The sequence below is a fragment of the Poecilia reticulata genome, chromosome 12 (genome assembly GCF_904066995.2).
Source record: "Poecilia reticulata chromosome 12, P_reticulata-male-v2, whole genome shotgun sequence".
In the NCBI taxonomy this organism is placed as follows: Eukaryota; Metazoa; Chordata; class Actinopteri; order Cyprinodontiformes; family Poeciliidae; genus Poecilia; species Poecilia reticulata.
Window position 1 is genome coordinate 22,487,253 of NC_088841.1, and position 26,631 is coordinate 22,513,883.

The 26,631-nt window shown below is 38.2% G+C and overlaps 1 protein-coding gene and 1 long non-coding RNA gene across 2 annotated transcripts; one reads left to right on the forward strand and one right to left on the reverse strand.

Moving 5' to 3' along the window:
- Positions 1 to 5,778: 5,778 nt before the first annotated feature.
- adra1ab (adrenoceptor alpha 1Ab) lies at positions 5,779 to 23,408 on the forward strand. Its single transcript, XM_008424673.3, has 5 exons — positions 5,779 to 6,018; positions 6,408 to 6,462; positions 8,452 to 8,553; positions 12,598 to 13,773; positions 18,796 to 23,408. The coding sequence occupies exons 4-5, from the start codon at positions 12,855 to 12,857 to the stop codon at positions 19,272 to 19,274; spliced, it is 1,398 nt and encodes a 465-aa protein (XP_008422895.2). The 5' UTR covers positions 5,779 to 6,018; positions 6,408 to 6,462; positions 8,452 to 8,553; positions 12,598 to 12,854; the 3' UTR covers positions 19,275 to 23,408.
- Positions 14,728 to 24,880, reverse strand: LOC145554168 (uncharacterized). Its single transcript, XR_014090209.1, has 3 exons — positions 24,824 to 24,880; positions 24,609 to 24,674; positions 14,728 to 16,569 (listed from the first exon to the last, which is right to left on the reverse strand). It is a non-coding gene; the product is annotated as an uncharacterized LOC145554168 (long non-coding RNA).
- Positions 24,881 to 26,631: the final 1,751 nt, after the last annotated feature.

Consider the following 26,631-nt stretch of genomic DNA (forward strand, 5'->3'; position numbering starts at 1 on the left):
TGGTTACAGCATGTTTGTTTTTCATTCAGTGGGTAGAAAATACAGAAATTTTACTCAAGTAAGAGTTGAAATACTTCATAATAAAATTACTCAAGTAAAAGAAGAAAATACAGCTTGGTAAAAATACTCCAAAAGTAAGTAAATAAAAAAAAGTAAATATAACCAACTCTAAGAACCCAACAAAACTATTTCTATAGGTGAAAAAAGCCCCAAAAATCTCAAATATAATTGTTTTTCCATATTTAAAAAAAAAAAAGTTAGTCAAGTAAATGTAATTGAGTAAATGTAACTAACTACCCAACTCTGTGTATATGCAACAATCTTTTCTTTTGCCGTGGTCGATACAGCAACCAGTTGAAGAAAACCCAAAAGCTTTGTTTCCCGTTTCCAGTTATTACTCTTGGAACCATCATTTGTCAAAATGTCAGCTGAGTGAAGCTTGCAATTGCAATTTCCTTGGTCCCAAATCAAAAGGGGTGACAAGTAAGATCGAATTTTACACAGACTGCTTTCCGTTTCGAATGGGGGAGCGTGCATGTAGACTCATTCAGATTTGGCTGGAGCTGAAAATGTCGAGTGAGAAAACAAAGGATCTGCACTAACCAGCATGTGAAGAAAGTTAGCATGTTTTCTACTGCTGATAAAGTTTATTGTAATAGTTTTAAAACATTTTAAACCATACATTGTGTTGAAACCTTAAATAATCCTAAATATCTAAAAGTAACTACCAAGACTATTTGTTGATGATTCCTCATTAAGAATGTTGAAAATGTTTTCTCAAAAGTAGAAAAAAGCAAATTTCTGAGCTGGAGCAAGTTGACAGAGTTTTACGTTTCCTCTGTCAAAATATAGTAGCGATATTTGAATGTCTTTCATGCTGAAACATATGACTGTCATCTGCATTTATCTTTAGCCTTATAGCATAGTTGCCCAAGTCATATTTATTCAAAATATTTTTTAATATTTGAATAAATACAGTTATTAGGCTAACAATACGTAAATTGTAATGCTGTAATGCTGCTCACTGACTATGACTACCCTTGATTTTAGCTGTTAAATTGTCAACATAATCCGCAAAAGTTTAAATGTGCGCGTAATTTATAAAAGAGAAAATGACTACAACACTACAACAACTAAGATAACAAGGTCAGGAAAAAGGTTTTTATAAAAAAAATGACAAGGAAGAGGTATGCAGGTCAGCTATGCTAGCTTGACTATAACAACTTAACATGTGGATGTGCTGTGGAATTCTGTGTTTTGGTTCAGTGAAAGAAACAGAAGGAAAAAAGCAACCTAAACACATCAAATCTGACAGATCGTCAGTAGATCCGGTGTTTAGATTAGCTAATCAATCACCTCTGTGTTAGCTTAGCTAATAGCAGCACTAGCTAATCCACCACAGCAATCAGTTATTAATAATCGCAAGATAAACAACAAGCTTGAAAAAATTTAACTGTAAAGGACTGAATGTTCTTTGTGCAGGAAATGTTTGCGTGTTTCTTGGTGTTGAATCCTGATGCCCTAGTGGAGCTGTTGTCAGTCAGTTGCTATGGGAAAGGGGGTTTGTGTGTAGCAAAGCCGACAGAGTGAGAAAAAATAAGAATATGAGTAATTTTGAGTTTTTCTTCCAACGGTTTTTCTGTTACTTTTAAATTAATAACACATGTGTATCCGGGTTTCGTTTTGCAAGCAGAATTGTTCCACCATAAGTTAAAAAAAATCGCCTTTGAGCGAAATTTCTGGATGTAAATAATAAAATGCAACGTGTTCATAGAGAAAATACAAGTGGGCCAAGAACACAACCATGTGGAATCCCCTAATGGGATTCCACATTAAGTCTGAGAAAAACCAACAACTTACTGAACAAATCAGACTTCAGATGCTATTAGCTTCAAATAATAACTATTTATTATTATTTATTCCCGTCTGGTCTGGGATGTGCCATTTTTTATATGAATAATTTAGACAAAAACTATAAAAACACTGAGGTTCATGTAGGTGAACTGCACTTTATAAAACTGCAGAGGTTCACAGCTGATAAAAAGCACTTCATGGTTTATTCTCAACTTTTTAGAGAATTAGCTTAAAAAAATTAAAGGTTGAGTGGAAAAAGCAGAGCTATATGGTAGATTTATAAATGGAACGGGTTGTTAATTATTTGTCTGTCCCAACCACAGAGCGCACAGAAAAGTCAAACAAATGGCAGCAAAGGAACCGATGAAGAGCAAAGGCCAGATTTACCAAACAACCATGGGCTAACTGGTAAATAATACCAGAAGCTAATATATTTAACATTTTAAGGTATTAAATAATAACCATCATTATTGCTTTAAAGTATTTTTCACACCATTGTCTGAGATATTTGGACAATATCATATTAAAATATGGGTACAGAATTATATTTGAGAGAGTTTGGGCTTTTAGTTTTGTTGGGTTCTTAGAGTTGGTTACATTTACCTTTTGGGGAAAAAATTACATTTAGAAGTATTTTTACTACACTGTACCTTGAGTAATTTTATTATGAAGCATTTCTGCTCTTACTGTAGCAAAATTTGGGGATTTTCTACCAACAGATAGAAAAACAAAAATGTTTTAACCAAAAACTCACCAGACACACACATGCAGGTTTTATTAGTTTCATGAGTTTTTTTAGTGAAAGAAAGTGATTTGGAAAAAAAAAATTTTTTGCCTGATTTTGTTATTTTTTCTTACTTGTATGAATTATTGTTGTTTCTTAAAATACCAAAATTTTCACTAAGCTTTATATTTTGGTCTGACTGATGATGCAATTTTTAAGTATTAATTGATTGATAATTTGACCAGTTTCTCAGTACTTTTTACCAAATACTGTTTTACTTTTACTCGTGTAAAAATATGTTGGAATATTGCTACTTTTGCAACACATTTACCCATCTAGCTGCTATTCTCTGCTCTTAATGTTGTATGATGTTATAAAAATAGGTTCAGCAAAAATATGTTGAAGTTGTGCTACTTTTATTCCAACTCAATCTGGTGATGCATTTAAAGAAACATTGAAACAAAATGGAAACAGAAATTGCAGGTGCTTTTCCACATGGCCCTCTGCAGACGGATTGACTACGCATTGTATATAAACGGCGCTCTCTCTCTAAATGGATATTTTTATCTCTCAGAATTAGTTAATTCGTATTATCTCAATGTTTTAAACGTAGGTGGAAACGGCTGCATTGAAGGAAGGTTTTTCACAGACCAGGACCTGCAAACTGGTACCTGAACATTTGTGGATCTTGCCAAATAAAAGATAATTATAAATGTTGACACACATTAAATGTTCATCTGGCAGAGACCATAAAACCCAGCAGGAGGTGCTGAGAAAACAATCGACAGATGATACAGCAAACATTTCATTTAATCTAGATTCGGCTTCAGTTTAATCATCTCATTGAGAAAAGATGTAAAATGAGAAAAGGGTTTAGTTTATTTTGTTTTACCTTCTCTATCCGCTTTTTCACTCACCCCTATAAATTTAAAACCATATACTTCTTGCTTCAACGTAAAGTTCACTTCTCTTCCTTTTACCTAATTCAGTTGCTGGATTCTTTAACTTTGCTTCTGCAGCCCCTGCTTTATTTGTGAATTTCTCCTTTTCAGTCCATGTTTTTGATCCAGGCTTTCATAGAAACACAGCCGCCAGGGTCAGGTTCTTATTCTTGACATTAGCGCGGAGGCGAAAGCTTTAGACGCGAATTCAAGTTTCTCCTAAACCGCCGACCCACGCAGCGATGCACAAAACAAACTGTCAGCTTCGCAGATTTCCAGGCAAATGTGTCATCCTGCTTCAAGGTCGACGTCGACGTTTAAAAGGCGAAGAGCGTCTCGCAAAAGATGTATTTATCTTTTTTGAAAGATGGAGAAAATACTGAACCATCTATTCTCAACTTATTGCAGGATTTATAGATGTAGTGAATTATATAAATATAGTTTTATGATCCAAAAAATTCTCAATTTCTGGTGTAAACAGTTGAATCAGAGAAATAATGTAAAGCAAAGAACATTCACACAGCAGATTTTTGTTTTGCTAAAATCAGATTTTTTTTCACAACGTTGCTCATATTGCTGACTAAATGTGACAAAACGTGACTACCAGGATTATCAGTATTTACGATTATTGATATTAAATATCACAAAGTCATAACAACACAAAAGAAGCTAATAAAAAGAAAGTAATGGACATTTCTTTGAGCATCTTTTTTTTATAGAAGATGCATTTCACTGACAGACTTCTTTCATCATGTCATAATTATAATCTTTTTCATGTTTTATCATAAATTGATTAATTCTCTAATATTTCTTCTACAGAGTCCCCTCCTTTTTTCTCCTTTGTCTGTTTATTTAGATTTATTTTTATTCTCATTTACATGACGCAGGAGAACGACTCTGTTACCTAAATGAAACCTGGAGTTGTAGGTATTATAGATTTAGTGCAGTGCGCCACAGCAAAGAGGAAAATAACGTAGAAAAACCATTAAATAACTCAAAATCACTGTTTTTCTCACTCTCCGTCGGCTAAGCTGCACGCAGACTTGTTGCCATAGCAACAGACAACAACGGCGCTTTATGTTTCAGGATTCAACACCGAAAAACACTCAAACATTTCCCACAAAAAAGGGAACAGAACATTTGGTCTGTCACGGTTTTATGTTTTTAGACTTGGTGTTAAATTTTTTGATTATTATTAAGTGATCGGTGCGGTAGATTAGCTACAGCTGCTATTAGCTAAGCTAATGCTTAGCTAATCAACCAGCAGGTTGATTAGCTAAGCACCATCAACTGCTCATTTAAACACCTGCTCTACTGATTGATCTGCCAGAGTTTGTGTTGAGGTTGACCTTTTTATAAACTTTTTAACTGAACCGAAACACACAGAATTCCACATCACATCTACATATCAGATTGTCATAGTCAAGCTAGCATAATTGAACTACTTCCTTCAACCACACTATTCTGTTTCCTGAGCTTGTTGTCATAGTGTTGATATTTAGTACCAAAGCAATGGATTGCTTTTCCTGGAATATATCATCTATTTAAGATTTAGCAAATTATATTGACAACTAAACAGCTAAAATCAATGCTAGTCATCGTCAGCCAGCAGCTTTTTGCCCTCCCGCAGAGATATGGAGGCAGGATCAACATCAAGATCCACGCTCTAAGTTGGGAAAGTTATTATTTTAAATTTTTTGAATTAAATATTTGCCACATTAGCTATTCTAGGAAAAAAATTATTTCTATTTCTACCACCAATTTTGGCACCATCGGGTCTCTATAGAATGATAAAAACTTGCACATTTTTACCAAGTTTCTTAGTAAAAACTTGGCAAAGTTTGTGCAGATATTAGCTTAAACTTTGCTGTATTTTCCTTATTGTAGAAACAATACAAAAGAAGAATGAACCAAAAAAAGGATTAATGACAAAAAGGCAACAAATTATAGCAGTGTAGATATTTTTGATTATCTCTGATGTTAGTGAAGCAATGTAATTATTCAAACAAACAAGTCGTTACTATGGAAAAAGATAAGAATCCAATGAGATGTAAAGCACTTTATGAGCTTACTTAGACTTTTAAGTAGTTGTAATGTTTTGCTACAATTTAGTATCAATCAAGACATTTTCTAACCTGTTGTTTTTTATCTCTATTAGCCTCATTATTGGAACCGTAATTACCAGATCCAGCTCATAATGTTATTAAACATGCAGCGCTCCAGAGGAGGTAGTTTGGCTGTTGGTGTGTGAGGACGCAGGCAGACCCTCACACCTCAGAGCGTCTGAGCGGGAGGCGGAGCCTCAGCGGATCAGGTTGGAGGTCCACTCTGGTTGTATTTTCCATCAGAGGAGGCAGCAGGATCGACTGCAGAAAGGAGGAAATGACTTCCTCCACTTCGTTCTCCAGGTTTTCTCTGGCTGCCTCGGTGACGAATGGCTGCCCTCAGAGAAAATTAGCTCAATTCTCCTCTCACACTCCCAAAAAAAATTGAAAAAAGGTAGGACTTTCTTTTTCCTGTTTTTCTCTTTTCATCCTTCCTGTACTAAGCTACCTATCAGTGCAGTGAAGCTTCCAGCTTATAAATATTGTGCTTGTAATTTGGAATGATTAAACATTATGAAAATGTAATCCTTTAAAAGAAATACAACAGGTAGGTTGATTTAGGAGTCGGAAATGAAAATAAAACCCCTAAAACAAAACGCTAATTTAAATTTAGCGGTGGATTCCAGCAGATGCATCCCATCAGGGCAGCGTGATCACGGATGTCGCTCAGGCATTGAATTATGAATTTCAAGCAGTGACTCATCCCTGAGGAGAATGGCCAACGTTTTAGGAAATGGACTTCTTCTGATGTAATTCATCACTCCAGTGCTTTTTGCTCTGCAGACGACTCAACAACTGTTAGCATCACAGAGTTTGGAGACGCGCCGACGAATCTAAAGTGAGTTTTTATTGAGCTGCAGCGTGTAAGTTTTACAGAAATATGTTTGTCTTTTACATATTTGTTAAGTCATGACCAGAGTTGGGTAGTAACTAGTTACATTTACTCCATTTATATTTGCTTGACTAATGTTTTTGTGGGGAGGGGGTTATGTGCTTTTTGCTTTTACTTGAGTAAAATTTCTGGATTTTCTCCCAACTGCATGAAAAACAAACATAATCCACTTAACTTTACATTTTGGTCCATCTGATGATGTGGTTTTTAAGTGTTACATCATTTGTTCAGTTACTCAGATCTTGACTAGACATTTTTTTATTGAGTATTTCTACTCTTACTTGAGTGAAATTTCTGGATTTTCTTCCCACTGAATGAAAATCAAACATGTTTTAACCCAAAATTCAGACACACACCTGCGGGTTTTGTTAAAGTTTCATAAGTTTTTTATGGAAAGAAAACTGATTTGGAAACATTTATTTTGCTTGATTTTATTTTTCTTTTATTATATAAATTATTGTAATTTTTGTCCTTAAAATACCAACATTTCCGCTTAACTTTATACAGATTATGTAATTTTTACATATTAAATTATTGATATTTGAACAGTTACTCTACTTTTTTACTTTTACTTGAGTAAAAATAGGCTAAAGAAGTGATACTCTTACTTGAGTACCTCTGGCCATGACAGTATGATATAAGACATATAATCTGAGGAAATCCATCGCCTCTGTCCAAAAACAACCAATCAGAGCCAGGAGGACGGTCTTAGCGCTGCCAATCAACCTTGTGTATGCGCTGCTAAATGTGTTAATGGTGGAAAAACAACGTACCGTTGCAGGAAAACATGCTCTGCCATCGCAGCATAAAAGAGAGCATTGAACAGCGCGTACACAGGCATTATTGACATCACTGAGGCTTATTTTTCATGAAAGTTCCATACTGCAGCTTTAAACGGGTTAAAACAAATGCATTTCAAACTTTCAGAAGTTTTATTTCTTTGAAGACAAAGCAACTTGTTCCCTCAACCTTTCAAGTATGCTCTGAAACCCATTAAAATATATTAAAATAGTGGCTGAAGTCCCACTAACGTGTCTATTTTTATCTGAATTAACCTCCTTCCTTGTTGGAGTCTTGTACATTGACGAAGAAAATCAGGATTGAAGTTGTGGAGACATCTAAAGCCGTGTTAGGTCTTTATCATGAGATCCCAACATTTTATACAGCTCTGTTCAATTATCACCTAAAATGTGCGATGGGATAAAAAATAAATAAATTTTCTGTTACGAATTTAACAAAATATGAATACTTCTACCAGACCCCGGGCAACATTTAGAGGATAATCTCCCAGAAAAATATTCCTGCTGAAGCAGAAAGCACCAGTGGTTTGCTAATTGCTGTTGACTAGTCTGAAGGAGCTCTGAGGAGGAGCTGCACCTCGAAGGCGGAGCTAGGACCACCCAGGCGTTTTGTTCAGCTGAGTGGTTGCCATGGAGATTAAAAAAATTCTCAAACATTCATGAAAGAATTAAAGCGACAGACCAGGAAATATTAGTAATTGTAAATTAACAAAACATGAATACTTCTATGGCGTTTAGAGGAAAGTGTCTCAGAAAACCTTTAAAAAACATGGCCGCCTTACAGTACATCCACACCATGTGTGATAACGACGCTCCCTCGTTTTTTTCAAGCCACATTAGTCCGACTAACAGCCCCGCTGATGCCCTGCCTGTTTCAAACCGAACGGCGTTTTCTCCATGATGGTTCCCAAGCATCAAGGACGAAGCTTTAGTCCATTACATCCTCGAATGCAGCAACGAGAGCTGAGCCGCCTTTACATTTCACATGTAAATTATACCGCTGGCTGCTGGCTTTTGATCAAATCTTATCTCTGGAGGACGAGAGCAGGTGTTCAGTTTCAGCTACCAGCAGAGAAAATGCCGTTTTCTTGGGAGGCATCATTGTAACATCTCCATTATTGTCGTGTTTTTGCAGCACAAATTGAAGAGAAAGAATGAAGAGGAAGGCGGTGTGATGCTGCTTCCAGTGAAGCGATGAAGGTTGGGAGGGCATGGAGGCGATGACCAGCCTGAAAAGGTCATTTCACACATTATAACCCATCATCATTTCATCTGTGTGCTGCTCTCCGCCTGCTGCCCTGCAACAATCTCACTGTACATGAATGAAACATGAACTGGAGAGTTTGGCTGCATCACGACCAGCCGCCGTGCTGAACCGGGAATTAATGAAGCCGTGTTATCTCCTCAATGTTGTGCAGCTCCATTGCTCATGCTAATTGATTCATTTCTGCACCAGATTCACAAAGCAGATAGCAAATGCAGGAAGGAGGAAGAGAAACTCGTCCCATTAACTTGAAAAGATGGCAGCCATTCTCACCTGTTTTTCTCAGATTCTGTTTTTTTGGCTCTTTTATCTTAAATGTCATACAATTTAAACCCTTCTAGACCTAACGTATCAGTGACGATCCAGCCAAATTTGCGGAAATTTTGCAATTGATCTAAAAGAAATTATAGAAAAAAAAGTCGCAATTTCTTACCTTGAAAAGTCAAAACATTTTCTAGAAAAGAACACAGAAAATTTGAAATTAATCTAAATAAAATTTCTAGAAAATTTTGAAATTCCGAGCTTGAAAAGTGATTTTTTTTTCTAGAAAACAACTCTACAAATTTTGCCTGCTCTAGAAAAGAATTCTACAAAACAATTTGGAAATTTATGAGCTTGAAAAGTCAAAACTTTTCTAGAAATTATTAAACAACTCCAGCTAGAAAAGTGTCATTTTTAAGCCTGAATAAAATTTTAAAATACTGTCTTGTTGATATGAACCGATATTTTGTAAGGAGGTGAATACTCTGCAGAAACATTCAGTTGTGAACCAAATTATCACCCTGCAACAGCAGCAGCAGCATCAATGGCTTCACCTGCCAGTGGTCGTAATGTTATGGGGTTTTAAATATGTGGCTGCAACAACAGGTCTATTTATCAAAGCCCATGCAAGTAAAATCTGCCGATTGTCACCCAGGCGACCTCCCAACATAAACATGTCGCCTGCCGCTGACTTACTGCGCCGCCCATGAATCGCCTCCAAACCAGAGAGCAAACAGCATATTGCTGCAGAGGAGTGAAGCATCACTGATGCTGCTTTTCCTCTGCCCAGCGCTCATTTATTTCCTGGTTGACCCTCATTTCCCTCTAACACACCGACACTCCCACACTCAGACGGAGAACAGAAAACTACACACAGGGGAGCAACTTTGTACTTTCTGAGGTTCCTCTCTTATGAATCATATCATTTACACACACAAACAGCTGCTTAATAGAGGAAATGCTGACGAGAAATAATATTTACACCATTGTTTTGGTGTCCACCTTAGCGCAGCACCTCAACAACATACATTAGATGGCAAAGAAAAAATACAAATTTGGAAACTTCTGAGTTTGGAAAGAAATACGTTCTAAAAAACTCAGACTAATCTTTATTTTAGTACAAAAATAAATTTTTGTAGACAAAATTTAATTTCTGAGCTCGAAAAGTGAAAAATTTGAATGCTGAAAATTTTCAGAAATTTCCTAATTTTTTTCTAAAACATTTTTTAAATTAATCCCACTGGTTCCAGTTGATTTTTTTCTTATAAATATTCAAGTTTTTGTAACTCAGAAAATTTCCAGATTACTTTTAATCTCAAGGTCTCTGAGTTCTTTCTCAATTTTCAGTTTTTCAAACTCAGAAATGTCCAGGTTTTAACCAAAAAACTAGTCCAGTAAAATTTAAAAATGTCAGTTTTTAAATTTTGGCAGAAAACTTTTAGGTTTTCTGCCATAAACCTAAAAGAAGGTTTATGGCAGAAACCTACTTTTATCTACAACAGCCTTAATACTTTACTTACACCCGCTAAACAGGTTGCCACTATAAAAAATCTCTCCACCATTATTTGGCGCCCCTGTAGAGCAGCACCCACATGTGTTGCATGGAGCATAACCTGTTGTTTTACAGCACTGCCTCCTCACACTAAGAAATCTCATTACAACTGTATTCAGAGTCACAGTTCATTCCAAGCAGTTCGCCTCTTTCATTTCTGCTCCGCCTCAGGCTCATGAAATCGCAGCATCCAGTGATAGCGAGTGTGAGGTTCCGCCTCACAACAGGACGTGCAGCACAACAAGTCTTTGATTCTGCGCAAACGTGCGACAATGACTTTTTTCAAAATGCTTTTTCATTCTGCTGCAGCTTATCTCTGTAGGTGACATTTCTCACTCTGAAAGGTACGGAGTGAGACTATCGGCACCTGAAGCGCTCGCAGGGAGCTTGTGTAGCGCCCACCTCACGGTTCAATTCTCCGCCTGTCATCCGACGAATGACATAAAGCCCAACACACACACACACACAGACAGACCTTCAGCAGAGCTGTCGCTGGCGCTTGGTGGACTGTTTGCCCTTAGAAACATAATTATATGGCTTTCATTTATCGCCACGCTGCATGCTTGGTTGGGTTTCTCATAATGCTGCAAATGATTTTGCTATTGCTCCCTGGAGATCAACATTTCCACTCTGGTGTCTTTGTGTTTACATCTTATTTTAATTCAAAGTGACGATGCTGAGCGGTAGTTCAGAGCTTCAATATGGTCAACTCAACTGAACCTACAGTTCAGATAATATTAACCAGGAGGTATTTTGGTCCAAAAACAACTTTTAACTTTAATGTGAAAGAATTAAAAAAACTGGGAAACTAGGAGTAGATCAGTGGATCGGAGCCGGGAAAGTAAAGCAAATCGGCTTGAAAAACTCAGATATTTTCTAGATTAATCTCAGAAATTTTATAGAAAAGAACAAAAATGTCTGAGCTGGAAAAGTCAAAATCTGAAGAGGAGCTCAGAAATGTTAAGATTGATCTCTGAAATTGTATAGAATTTTTCTTTTGAAAATTTCTGAGCTTCAAAAGTCAAAATTTGACAAAAAAAAAAAAAGATTAATCTGAGAAATTTTAAACAAAAGAACCAAATTTCCAAATTCAAAAAGTCAAAAATTTCAGCCAAAAAAAACGATTTTTTATTAATCTCAGAAATTTTGTAAAAAAAAAAAAAAAAAAAAATATATATATATATATATATATATATATATATATATACACTGCTCAAAAAAATAAAGGGAACACTTAAACAACACAATATACTCCAAGTAAATTAAACTTCCGTGAAATCAAACTGTCCACTTAGGAAGCAACACTGATTGACCCGACGAGGGTCCCCGTTGTCAATCAGTGTTGCTTCGTAAGTGGACAGTTTGATTTTACGGAAGTTTAATTTACTTGGAGTTATATTGTGTTGTTTAAGTGTTCCCTTTATTTTTTTGAGCAGTGTATATATATATATATATATATATACATTCATACATATATATATAAAATTGAAAGTTTCTGAGCACAAGAAATCAAAAATTGACATAAAAAACTCAATTTTTCTAGAAATAATTTGGTAGTTTCAGAGTTTGAAAAGTTGACAACTGATGTGGAAAAACTGAAAGACTTTGAAATTAATCTCAGAAACTTTACATAAAAAACTAAATGTCAAAATTCAGAAAGTCAAAAAATTCCACCATTTCAGATAAATATCAGAAATTTAGTAAGAAAAAATTGACATTTTTGAGTTTGAAAAGTTGAAAATTGGTTTGTAAAAAGAATAAAACTTTGTAGAGAATAAATTTCAAAGTCAAACATTAGAAATTTTAATTTAGAAAAATTTGAAAAGTTTAAAAATTTTACGTTCACCAAAGTGGGGTAGTAAATAACTCCTGGATTTAGGCCTTAGGGCTGCAGCTCATTACTAGATCACATATTGGAATCAATACATCTGATCAGTTTCATTCCGTTTGTTTCACACAGTTTTTCCTTGGACTCCATCTGGGTGTCTTTACTTTGATTTCGCTTGCAGAGGCAGAAAGACAACAGGCGGCGATGCTTCTGGATAATTGTGTGTTTTCTCTACTTCATTACTCTGATCTCTGCTGCAGATCTAATGAAGGGAGAAGATTGTTATTTATACCTTTTAACCACGTCTCAGATGTAATGAGCTTTGTTTTGCCATTTGCGTTTAATGTGTTTTGTCATTTGGCTTCTCTACCAACAGAGAAAGAGCATCACTGCGGTTTGTTTACTGCTAAATGTCACTACTATGAATCTTTCTTCTTCTACGGATATCCTGACCAATGGCTGCTTTTTGAGCATTTCCAGACCGACTGTCACCAAACTTGACGTTCAGCCAAAGGACCCAGACCTCATGATCTATGGGTTGTTGGCAAGAGTCAATGGTGCATCTGCAAATGAAGCGGCAGAGCGGTTTGTGCAGCTGGGGAAGCTTTTGTCCTCTGTTGGAGCGCGACCATAATGGTTCCCACTGAGAACACAAGTGTTTTCTCGCCAGATGACTTCTGCCCCAACTGCAGCTCGTCTGCCCAGTCCGAGGTGCATGTGGCGAAGGCGGTGGCGTTGGGGGCGGTGCTGGTGGTGTTTCTGTTGTTTGGCGTCCTCGGTAACATCCTGGTCATCCTGTCCGTGCTGCTCCATCACCAGTGGCGATCCGTGACGCATTATTTCATCGCCAACCTGGCAGCGGCGGACCTCTTGTTGAGTTCGGCCGTGCTGCCGTTCTCGGCCATCTCGGAGGCGCTGGGCCAGTGGGTGTTCGGACGCTCCTTCTGCAACGTCTGGGCCGCCCTGGACGTCCTCTGCTGCACCGCCTCCATCCTCAGCCTCTGTGTGATTTCCATCGACCGCTACCTGGCGGTGAGCTACCCCCTGCGCTACCCGGCGATCGCCACCGGACGGCGCGGCCTGACGGCGGTGGCGGCCCTCTGGGGAGTCTCCGCCGCCATATCGGTGGGCCCGCTGTTCGGCTGGAAGGAGCCCGACCCGGAAGACGAAACAGAGTGCCGAATCACGCAGGAACCTGGATACGCCTTGTTTTCCGCGTTGGGGTCTTTCTACATACCCCTGGCCATCATCCTGGCCATGTACTGCCAAGTCTACACCGTGGCGAGACGAGAAACCAAAAGCATCAGGGAGAGCACAAAGGGAGAGGAGGTGGAAATGGGCGGAGTCACACTGAGGATGCACAGGGGGAACGCGGCGGCTCAGGCGGGGAAACACGAAGACGGCGAGGAGTCGAGGACGCACAAGCGGCCATCGTTTCCTCTGCCGAAGCTGCTGAGGTTCTCAGGGGAAGAAAAGGCGGCCAGGACGCTGGGCATTGTGGTCGGCTGCTTCATCCTGTGCTGGCTCCCCTTTTTTCTGGTTTTACCAATTGGTAGGTAACTACAAAACGACTTTTTCATTACTCATTTTTGCGTGACATTCATGATGCAGGGTTTCCCCCAGTGTATTAAAAGCCTGGCGGGCCACCAGGCTTTACTTGTGCCCCCACCAGGCTTAGCATTGCTTATTTATTTAAGTTTTTTTAAATGTTTGCATTTTTAAGACTTTATAGTTGGTGTTCAGATGTCCATCTTCCAATAACACAGAATTATCAAGTCATATTTCCAAGTTTCCTGTCAACTGTAAACATTTTTTAACTCAAAAACACGCCGGACCACTGGATCATCGCCCCGACCACCTGGTTTAGCCGGTATCATCAAACCTTGTGATGATACTGTTCGATATTCTGTTCTCCTGTCACCTAAAGACGTGGCTATTCGGAGTGGAAAGCTGCAGATATCGCTCGTCTTCTGTAGTTTAATAATTTTCGTTCAAATTACAATTCCTTTCTAAATGGTTTCTTCACACCAGAACACAAGACGTTACAAAGCGAATATGTAGCAATTGAGCTTGCAAGGCGTTTTATAAATGTTTGATTTTTTAATGTAATTACTATAGTCCCACCACCACAGTGTTGTCATAGTGTTGACAATTAGTAGCAAAGCAGCTTTTCTTAAATGCGCATATTTCAGATTTAGCGCATTATATTGACAATTTAACAGCTAAAACCAATGCTAATCATCAATAGCCAGCAACTTTTTGCCCTCCAGCTGAGAGATGGGGTGAAGTCACTCTGCAAGGGGAGATAAATATGATCTATGGATGCACTAAGATTACATTTTCTGACATTTTGGTTTATATATTCACAACTACACATTTTAAAACACGTATAGCTGAAATTTCTACCCAAGTAGAGATTCAGTTTCTTATTTTAAGTGTTTGTTTTTTTTGCTGCGACCATGAGAGCTATGCCTTATGTTGTGACGAGAGTTCAGAGGTGCCAACATAACATGTCTGAGTGTTTATTAAAAGCAAAAGTAACAGAGTTGCAGAGAAACTGCAAAACCACAATTTCAACCTTTTCAGAAGCGAGTATCTAGTAGTAAATTGCCGTCACAAGGCAATTTGTTTGCAGCTGCAGCAGATTTGAGCGATTCAACCAGAGGGAGCAATTAAGCTCTGCTTTTCCAAGCGCGGCTCGGGTTTGATGCGCCTGCCAAGAAAACAAGTTATTATGTCAGATGATTTATGCAGGAGAAAATGGATATGTCTCCAATGTCTTTGTTTGGCCTGGATAGATTCACGCAAATGGAGCACTACTATTATTCAATACCCCTAATCTTATGTTGGCATATACACAGTAAACTTAAAAAGTTCACTTTAAGTCTGGAAAAGTTTTTCAAAATGTTTATTGATGAATTTCCACAAACAGGCAAAGTTAGAGACATAAAGAACATTTTTGTTTGTTTTTTTGCTTTTGTGGCAAAACTGTTAAACTTAACTGTTAAACTTGACAGTTTTAGACAGGAAAAAATTGGATTAAAATACATAAAAGCATATTAAAAATATTTATTAAAGAAGATAACATTTATAATTTGAGAGGATCGCCAAATACGTCAGAACTATCTACTTATAGAATACTCTAAAGAAACCAAAGAGTATGTCCATTTTTACTTAAGTAGAAACAATGTAATATTCTATCAAGGCATAATGAAGTATATTGAGTGAGTAGAGCGAACCCACTGACGTGTGACGCGCGCTAGATCCTGCTAGGTGTTAAGATGCGGTTAGTCAGCATGGGGCGCAGCGCTGCTGACCGCCTCTCCACCGTCATATTGTAGTTAGCACAGGCCTGGATCTGCGTGGTGGTGGCATGCTATGCATTATAGTAGAGTTCAGCTGAGAAACTTTCCACTGATAGTGATTGGTGGAAAGTTAGCTTACCAACAGCAAGGATACATAGCCAAGAGCTAGCTAATGGTATTCAAAAACTAAAGTTCTGAGAAACTTTGCACCGGTAGTGACTCGGTCTTAAGCCACCTATCTATTATTATTTTTTAATACAATCCTTCGGTTAGCTAACTGTTGGCTTGTCAAATAACTGTTGGTAGCAGTTAGTTAGCTTACCAACAGTAAGCTAACTCTCGGCTATGTATTGTAATAGTGTTCAAAAACTAATGATCTGTAACTCACTCTGAGAAACTTTCCACTGGTATCTTCAAGCTTTCATTTTAGTGACCCGGTTTTAAGACACATATTATTTAATACAATCCTTTGGTAAGCTAACTACAATTAGCTTACTAACTACAGCTGGTACCAACTAACCAACTGTAGTTCATAGTTAGTTGGCAACTAACAAATAGAACATTGTGTTTCTATTTAAGCCATCTGTAGCTAGCTTATTGTTTACTATAAGCTAACTCTCAGCAAATAAATGGTTTACATGCAGTACCTCGCAGACCACTAGGGTGTGCCAGTGGGCCACAGTTTGAGAAAGACTGCTCTAAATCATTAAGTCCAGTGGAGCAATTTTAGCCAAGATGTGGAGGAACAAACAAATTGTAGTACAGCAAATGCATCATGTTGCCAAGATGATACCAACCAAAATCCCAGAGGAACGTTGAATCAATGCCACAAAAGAAAAAAGAACAAAGGCAACTTTCATTTAAGGACCAAGGAAAGATTAACTCTTTAAAATGCAAAGCTGTAACATAAATTAGCGCTTTAGCAGCCGCTTTTGTTGAGGCATGAACTATTGGCACTTTAATTAATTTGCTGTGAGCACAACAACAGGGAGGCCATCTTTTTTTGACTCCTGTGTCTTGACCCAACGCGGTCTATTACGTCGCTGAAAGGAGACAAAGAAATTCAATTACAAGCAAGCAAATAGAACAAACAAAACGGTACAATGGGCTTCCTCTGTGAGATGAAATGGAATAACCCACCTATTGCTCTCATCTAAGAGAAAACTATTATAGATAACACGCAGGAGGTTTAATGGACTGCAATAGCAGAGTCACCGCTAACTCCCAAAGCAGCCAGTCATCTAAGGAGAGTCATGCATTTCAATGGAGACAGACCTTCACAGCTCATGAAGCTGCTTTCAGACTATCACCGCCTCAGCGTTTTCTATGACATTCTCAGAAAAACCGCATTTATGTTCAAAACTCTGTAGATGAAAAGCTCGTTTCAAGCCTGCTAATGACAGCTTTCAATGAAGCTGCAGAGTTACTGCAAGAGCGCCAGTTGTTTACAAGGCAGCTCCATTTTCTGAACACCAAAGAGTTTGTAAACGCCTGTGACACATCGATTTAAAGAGAATTAACAGACCAGAAAACTGGACAGATTTGTGAATCTATGAGGAAAAGAACAAAGTGGTTTTCATCGCATTTCGGTTATAAAAGTTAATATTTCGAGCGTTTTGGATGAGTGCACATGCATTTTGAGTCCAGCAGTAGGCAACAGTCCAGCGAACAGGCGGGGAGCCCCAACAGGATTAATTTAGTCTGGAAACGGCTGGGAAAATGCCACATTTAAGCTTTGGATTAACATGCAAACAGAAAAGAGTAAAAATTTTCAGCTTCTGACCCTTATTTCAGGTTATTTTGTCTACATAATAAACACCAGACTTTCTAAACATAAGTTGCTCCAATCAAATGGGTTTGAGCTGCGTTAGTCTTTCCATTACATCTTGAAATTAAGTCACTAATTGACTGAGAATCCTGGAAATTTAAAACCTGACTAGCTCGATGAAAAGCTACTTGTTAGTCAGCTAAATCTTACTTTGTAAAATTTTGTATTTTTGAAGTATTGCTGATGGATTACTATCAAATAAATAACAATAACACTGGGAAGAAACAAGATAGTATGGAGTCGACTTATTGCAATGCTGAGCTCTCCTTCTGCTGAAGAACAGCCAGTTTATAGTTAACATTTCTAAATTAAAATGTATTCTGATTAAATTTTTTTAATCAATTGACTTAAAAATATATATTTGTTTTACATTATTGTCCAAACTGTCACTATGTCATTATGACATTATGGTTTGTGACAGAAAATGTGTGAAAAAATTTCACACATTAACCCTAACCCTAAACCACCAAAAATATCCAAAGCTAGGGGCTGGGTTATAGTGCTGTCAATCATGCCCGTGTACACACCACTGACTCTCCCTTACTTTGCCCTCTGTTTTGGGCCCAAGATGACTTCTAAAGCTAATTAGCATAGCTACAGATTACGATATATAAATGGTTTTCACAAGGATGATTGACAACGCTAAGCCCCGCCTCCCAGCTCTGATTAGTTGTGTTTGGTGCATTTCTTCAGACGACGATAGTATCTCAGGGAGAAGGTGGAGAAGATCAAAATTTTAACAGATTATCTGTCTCACATTATACAACCACCACAATATGGTGACAGCTCTAACAAACATTTTTTTATACAAATTATCTACTGCAGGTTTAAACATAAAATTCTAATGCTGCGTTCACACCAAACGCGATTTGAGCGTCAAGCGTTTCTGGTTTCCATTTAAAGTTTATGTGAAGGCGCGTTTCGAGCGTTTGACATGTGTGAAGCGCGTCCGATGCTGGAGTTGAAAAGTCTAACACCAAGCGTCAACCAATCAGAGAGACTCCGCTAAGTGACGTGGAGGCCTGTAGTTGGTGTCGTACCAGCAAAGTAATCAGAGAGAAAAAAAGACAAGAGGTCCCGTTATCGGCTGTCACTGTTGTTTGTTCAATAGACACTGAACACAAAATGTTCAGCAAAGACACCTGAACCTCTGTTATGATTGCAGAAGTTTTCACTGCATAATATTTTGGTGCCACTCTCTCAATTTCATCAGCCGTACAATGGCAGCTCTGAGACCGGCAACGGAAAATAACGGCTTGTTCCAAAGAGCGTCTAGAGCAAAATGTCAAGCAATTATGATGAGTTTGGTGTGAAAGGACCATAATCCTTTGTGAACTACAGAATAATTTGTGCACCAAATTCTTGCATAGTAACTTTCTGCAACATTTTAGACCCTCCCTTACACTTCTATCCAAGTTATTTTTTACTTCTCTTTCCTCAGGCTCCATCTTCCCATCCTGTAAGCCTCCTGAAACCATCTTCAAGATAACCTTCTGGCTGGGTTACCTCAACAGCTGCATCAACCCCATCATCTACCCGTGTTTTAGCCGGGAGTTCAAAAAAGCTTTCCACAACATGCTGAGAGGGCGCTGCGTAAGAACCGCTGTCCCTGTTACCAAGCAAGGACACATCGCCGCTTATTCCTCCAGCCCAGGTCCGACATCCAAAGCATCCTTTAGCTCTGTCCAAAACCACACCGCCGCTTCTTCTTCTTCATGGGCTTGCTGCAGGACACTGTCAATGTCATCATCGTCTATTGGTGGTCAAGACCAGGATCGGGTTGGACACGTTCAGGGGAAAGGTCTGTTAAAGGCCTGGTGCCTTTCAGCCCGGCGAACCTCGGTACCTCAGAACCCATCCACAAACGGGTCAGCTAAAGTCTTACGCCTCTCTCTTGGCATTTCCGGCGACGCCGTTTAATTGGCTTCTCGGAGTTCGGGACATTCGGTCTTGTTATCCAGCCTCCTTGGAGGAACAATTATCTACAACTCTGTCATCAAACGCGAGATAAAAATGACTGCAGATAGAGAAACATGCATGCTCAGCAGGAAACTTCTGGACCGGTTCTGCTGTTGGACTGAGCCAAGCCTCAACACAAAGATAAACGGCATTTCCTCGAGTGCTTGCCAAGGATTAAAAGAGATGCAAGCAATCTGCTAAAAAAGAAACTGCAAAGCAACAATGGGATGTGATTGATCCAAACATTCTGTAGTTTGCACCAAAAGGAACAACTGTAGGGATAATTACTACGAAGGAAGCTGGTGTCGGACTGAAGCCTTTTAAACGACAATGTCACAACAGAAATTTGTGGTGCCTTGTTTTCTTCACACTCATTTGTCAGGCTATTGCCAACATGTTTGGTTTTTGAAATTTAATGTGACAGAACATCATGGAGTAAAAATCCAGCTGTACTTTGATAATGTCAGAGGATTGAGAGAGAATATTAGTGAACTTTAGCGCCAAAATTCAGACTACTGTGCACCCAAAGGTGGCTATTCCTTGTCACACGAGATTATATCGAGTCTATATTATTGAGTCTATATTATTATAATATTACTGATCTGAATAATGATAAACAATCGTACTGGTATGTATGGTGGTCGTTAGCCTCTCCAAGCTAACTTGGCGGTCAAGACCCGGATTTGGTAATAACTAGAAATGTGCCGATCAGGTTTTTTCCTGCCGATACCGATACCGATCACCCATGAGTGCCGATCACCGATACCGATCACCGATACCGATCACATAATTATTTTTTTATTTTTTTGTCATAAACACTACCGGTTACGTTATGTGGAAAAAGGAACCATGAATTCACCTTAATTTAGACAAAAACTTGTTTTTAATAACTTTTCCCAAGAAGAAAACGAAACAAAACAGGCATTGTGTAAATTGTACTGCTATCAGTAATACTATCTTTAACAGACTGATAACATATGGAGGCTCTGAAGAGGCTAAATAATGCAAAGAGCCAAAATAAAACCTCTCAGCATTGCCAAAAAAATTCAAGTATAAAACTTAATATTCAAAGGCAAATACAGGTTCCATTACAATAAACAATCCAGAGTTACTGAATGAAAACTTCCTGATAGCATGGCGGCTAGCTGATTACTGCTAGTTCTGAGTGGCTGTTTCTGACTGAGCGGAGTAATTATGCAGAACAGAGAAGAGATCGATTATTTTTTTTAGAGATTATGTGTCTCATGTTAGGACAGCGAAAGTTTTAATACTTATGTAAAATGTATTTTTTTAGGTTAGATGCTGCAGCTTTAAACAGAAGTTCGGTGTGAGAGTCACTACCAGGTGGAGCAGAAGCGGCGCTCCGTCTGTGAAATATTACTACCTGTAGCGTAGCAGCGGTTCAACAGCGAGAGCAGAACCAGCGTCTTACATCGCAGCTCGAAGACTTAAATAATTTTGTGGGTTATTTGTTTAGCTTTCTGACCGTCATGCTAATCCGGGTGAGTGTTTGTAGCTGTGCGCTGCTTTACCTGCTGTCTGATCCTCCATATGTCTTTTTTACTGCAGTGAGCCTCGATGTAGCCAAACTCCGTCAAGTATGGCATTGTTTTTATGTCGTATTAGCTTCGTTGTGTTGATGCATTTTGAATTTTCCGCCGCAACACACAAACTTCCCCATTCACTCAGTGTGTTATAGTTACACATCGCTTAGGATTTGTTGCTGCACTTTTGCGCAGTGTGAAGGAAAGAGGAGACCAGCTGCACAGGCAGGCTGAGAAATGAGATGCAGGTGATCGGTATCTGCAACAAGAGCCAATGATCGCCGATCACCGATCATGTACTTTTTCACGAAAATCGACCGATTATGATTGGTGACCGATCGATCGGCACACCTCTAGTAATAACTTAAGTGATTACTCTCCTCCTCATTTGCTCATTACTATCTCCAGTTTAGGATATAAAGTTTCACAACAAGAAAGTAGCCACTGCTGCTTCCGCAATAGCCTTAATTTTGGCCCTAATGACGCACCATATTCAACAAATCGCATCATGAAGACCAAGGAAAAGATCAGGCAGGCCAGGAAAGAAGCCAGAGAAGTTATAGGGTGTTTTCACACCTGATAGTCCAGCAGGTTTGGTTCGATTGGGACCAGAATTGACACATTTGTTAGATTTTCAGCTGCTGTGATTGTTATTCAAACTGCACTGCGTCAATTTCAATCCAAACTAATTGAAAAAGCTGTTCCCCTCCTCACTTGTTGGGGTGTTGCACAAAGAACTACTGAAGGAAACGACACAAAAACCTCAAGAGAAGACACTGAGCGCAACTTCACAACACGTAAACAAATAAAAGCAGTCGTAGGATTTCTCTTTTGTCTTTCGTAAAAGACCACAAGTCGTTTCTACCGCTAGCGCTGGAATCAAACATTTATTTGTTTTTAGTTGTGTTTGCCCAAAATGCAATGTGCTGTAGTCCTCTTCCTGATTTTGGAGCGGTCTCCGGTCCACTTAGTGTTCACATACGCATTTGAACCACAACAGAATTCACTTTAACCGAACTGAGACCAAGGTTTATAGGTGGACCATAGTTCGATTTCCAGATTATACAGAAATTATACAGAAACTAGAATTATAAATTACAAAACACAATGGTGTGAATTCACCATTAGTGTCACTTTGGGTTGTTTGTAAAAACACAAATGAACAACCGACGTCTCTATCCTTCACTCCCATACGTTAAATCCTCACACAATCCTTGCGCAAGAGCAGCTAATAAACCAAGATTCCTAAACGCTCGAGTCTTGCTAGCTTAAGAATTTGGTTTTAATGTTGAAAACGTTTTTAAAATGTTCTTTTGAGAGTTGAACATGAGCCTAAAGTGGAAACTCTGCTTTAATTTCACTCTACCCACACCAAATTAATTAAAAGGAGAAGATTGGAAATTATAGTTTTGTACCAGTCATTTGACGATAATTAAATGTTTGTTACTCCGCAATCACTCCTCGAGCTTTGAAACAGTTTAATCAAATAAACTTTAGTGAAGCACATTGCCAGGTTTAAAATATTCTGAAGTTACCCAGAACTTGCTTCATTTTGTGAAGAAGAAAAAAGGTACATTTTTATTTTTCAAGTCAATATAAAAGCAGCTCTTGTTGTGGTGAAAGCTTTAAACACTGCTAGCCTAAACCGAGCGTATCCATCATGTCTGCATCTGTTTTTCGCCTTTACAGCTGGTTTCTCGAGTGATTGTCTTGAAATTAAGTCAAGTGTCACATCTGACTACATCAGTTTGGACATTAGTCATGGAAATAAATGCACAAACCCCCTACTAGACATTCAGCTCTCATTTTTCGAGAAGCAGCAGATCCAAAGGGTGATGCTGCAGCCGTCGCATTAAGTGATGAATAGATCCAGGTTCCCGTTACTGGAAAGTCGGGCTTTAACCCAATCAGTCGACTGAGGAATGTGAAGTGTCGTCACAAAGGGTGATTATGATGAATCCTGTCGAGGCAGCAGAGCAACGCAGATTGAAACTGAATCGACAGCCTGTGGTTTGTGTCAAACTGGAAGTCTTTTGCTGCTAGAGTATCAGGGTTTCTCCGAGTGAATTAATGTGAAATTTTCATTGATAAAAAAAACCCTTACTGGATTTGATGACTTGTAAAAATAATTTTCATTGCAAGACTTTTGTGAAAATGTGCAAAAATTGACATTCTTTGTTTGCAACACAAGAAAAACACCAAATCCTTTTGCCTTGTTTATAGTGCAAATATCTTACTACATGTTAAATAAGACAAAACTAAGTTTTAGCAAGATATAGGAGCTTGTTTAAAGCCAATAATCATTGAATAGTGATCAAAATATCATTTCACTTGTGGGAAAATGTCTTATTTTAAGTTTAACTAATACTTTGAAAAAACTATTTTAAGGAATTAAAACAAGCTAATAAAACTTACTTTTAAATTAGTTTTGTCTTATTTAAAGTGTAATAACATATTTGTACTAGAAATACTTGGTAAATGTTGATGTATTTGCAGCATATTTCATGTTCTGGAAAGAATCATCCTGATAAAGTTACCAAAGTTTCCTTCAGTGTTGTCTTCTGGAATTATTTTCTGTCTTGTTAAATGTAACAACAATATATTGCAATGCACCAGATGTCTAATCCTGACAAAATGCAACACAATACCTGGGTATGGGAGACTAAAATGATACTGCAAAGCTAAATAAATGTCATCAACCTGCTCAGTAAAACATGTTCTTCTGATACAGCAAGACAGGGACTCTATTGGATAACAAATCAAATATTGATCTACCATATTTCATTAATCAACAAGAATGATACAATCCCACAGAGTAATCAACTTATTATGGATCTTATAATAAGACACTTATTATGTCTTTTGTCAGTTCAGCTGCTTTCTGGGTTCCCAAACTTTCATACTTGTCCAACAAAATGGATCATTTTGTAGGTAGAAAAAATTTATTAAATAAATTCTACCCCCCAAAATTTTTTATTTGTGTTCCAAAAGATGAACATTTGCAAGAAACAAACTCAAAATTTGAGATTAATCTCAGAAGTTTTCTTAAAAATCTTGACATGTTTTGAGCTCCTAAAGCCAAAAATGTTTAACTCCACTAAAGTTGAAAGTTTCAAAAGTTGAACATTTTGAACTTTGAGCTCAGAAATGTCCAAGTTATTGATTAAAACCTTCAAAGATTAGTCTTAAAATTCCTGAGGCTTTTCACTAAATTTTTTTTACTTTTGGAGCTTAAAATGTTTTCATGTTTTTTCGAGAAAATGTCTTAGATTAATCTGAAAATTTCTGAGTGAAAATTAGTGTGAAAATTTCGCACTAATTTTAGACTTTTGGAGCTGAAAAATTTCCAAGTGTTTTATAGAAAATTTCTGAGGTTAAGCTCAAACTTTGAAGTTTTTTTGGCTGAAATTTACTGTTTATTTTTCCATTTTCAAAAGCCCTAATATGAAGTCATAGACCCGTTCTACTGTACAGTTAGTTAGCCTCAGCCTTTTTATGTTACTGCAGTTAAACCATCATGTTTGATGCCGTTAAAGCAAAATAAACAACCTAGTACTAAGAGATCATATAATATCCCACAAAATCTTATGTCACTTACAAAAGTGGCTTGAATTGGCTCAACACGATCGATAAATGTTACACAATATAAGCTAAATATTAGCTGAAAAAGACAGCAAACACAGGATAAACACATTTTACTAAATAAAAATAGTTCTCTATTATCTCTCTATTATCCATTTATCATCTTTACCTGCGTATTCTCCCAGGATCCAGCGGCCACTGAGCCTGAAGTACGGACTCTGGACGGGTCACAATCCTTCACGGACAAATACGACAAGTTAGCTAAACATGCTACTCGCTACATTAGCTATTAATTTAAGGTGATTTATCTCTCGACAGTCTTAGATACATGTCAGGATGGTGAAGAGTACGAAGTACAGTTCTTCTATGAACAGGATCTCCCACCTGAACTGTTGGTTCTCAGAAAGGAGCTCCAGATTGATTTCAACATGCTAAACATGAACAAGTAAAAATTAGCTTAAAATGAGGTCTCTGTCTCCCTGTAACATCAGGCAAGGAATAAATAAATATTTTTAGGATGGTGCGTAAAACATATCTTAAAAATCAAACATTTTATATTACTTTTTGATAGGTATTTTTTGACAACCTACTTAAAAAGAACCACAGACAACTTTTGTGAGTTTTTACCAAGCTTACCAAGAGAAGACGCTCGCGCGTCCTGAAACCCTGCAGTTAGAGCTCGTCTTTTATTTTCAGAGAAAGGAGAGATAGAAAGAAGGGACAAGTTATCAACAAGTTCTTCACACACAACGTCATCTCGTCTTTTCCCTCGGTAGCGATTTCTCAAGGTTGGAGGGCTGTTATCAGTGTGAGAAAGTTTTAACACAGACAGTGAAAGGCCAACGCTTCTAAATGAAGATCACAATTATCTATAGTAGTATAAGACTGCTAAGGTAGAATTAATAATCTAAAGTAATATTATAAATGTAAGGATTATAACACAAAAATCCTCACACTCTCCCTCCTCTTTCTCATTTTACATGTGTGTAACTATTAAAAGAAAAGAAAAAGAACAAAGGAAAAAGGAAACAAACAATAAAATGCATAAAAGAAAAATATCAGATATAAAAGAAACTCCACAAAACAAAATGCTATTTTTCTTTTTTTATCGCCAACACCATTTGTTTTCACATTCTCAGTGTAGGAATCATTCAGCAAATGGTTTAATCTGTTTATTGATTACAGATCATTATCATATAATCGTCTTTTCAGCGCGTCTTCATCCATATTGAGCAAGTCGTTCTCATGTGTGTCAGATGTTGGTCTGACCAGCTGATAGCTGATCACAGCCGTGTTAAACGTCTTAGGCATCAGGCTACGAATGCATGGAATGATGCAACTTCTGAACTGGCAAAAACGGATCAGAACACCCAGAATAGGAGCTCCAAGCTTCAACAGCTGGTTCCACCAGGATACAGAAGTGAGCCATGAAAGAAAATCAAAAGAATGTGATCCATGCGTTGAACTTTCCATGTAGTGTTTAAGTTCCTCCAGCTCATGTAGAGCGTCAGAAATATTTCCACCGGTTCCTGTTTCATCAGGAACAAATGTGCAGCACGATGAGCCAATGATTTTCAAACTCCCCCCTGAGAGGCTGTGAGGAAGTCTAGTACAACACGGTTTCTCAGTTCAGTCAGCTCTCTCACGGCGCCATTGGCCAGCTCAGGCGTGCTGTTGATGAGTCGTAGTAGGCCGTACTTGTTGATCTCAATGTGGCCTTGAATCTCAGCTAACAAGCCAGATATCCACACAGGAAGTACCAGTCAGCCATCGGTGAACAGCTCATAGCTCCCAAAGTGTCTGTGTTGCTTCTCCAGTCCAAAGCAGAATAGAATAATCCCTTTTACTCCACTTGTCGTTTCTTCCTGCTGAGAAGCTGTGCCGTGGATGGGCACTCAGGCCATGGAGACACATCTTTTCCTCATCAGTGATGTTCCCTAGTTGAAGACCTGAGCTGTGTGCAGCATAGGGCAGCTGTGCACATACATAGCAGTTGACTTGGTTCCCCTTATAAGCGGTCCTGTTCATCAGTTGGCAGCATAGATTGGTGCTGTAGTCGTGTGGGTGTCACTGAAGGGGGGGACACGTCTGCTTCCTTCTTTGTCCTGCTGAAGGTGAAGGTCTGGGTAAGGGTTACACGTCTCAGCTGGGACTGGACAATTACAACAAATTATGTTTTTTTTTCTTCTGAT

What these genes read in the sequence shown, in the direction of transcription:
- adra1ab (XM_008424673.3), top strand. Translation starts at nt 12,855, where the DNA reads ATGGTTCCCACTGAGAACACAAGTGTTTTCTCGCCAGATGACTTCTGC. An exon ending in TTTTCTGGTTTTACCAATTG is followed by an intron (nt 13,774 to 18,795) that starts GTAGGTAACTAC and finishes CTCTTTCCTCAG; the next exon opens with GCTCCATCTTCCCATCCTGT.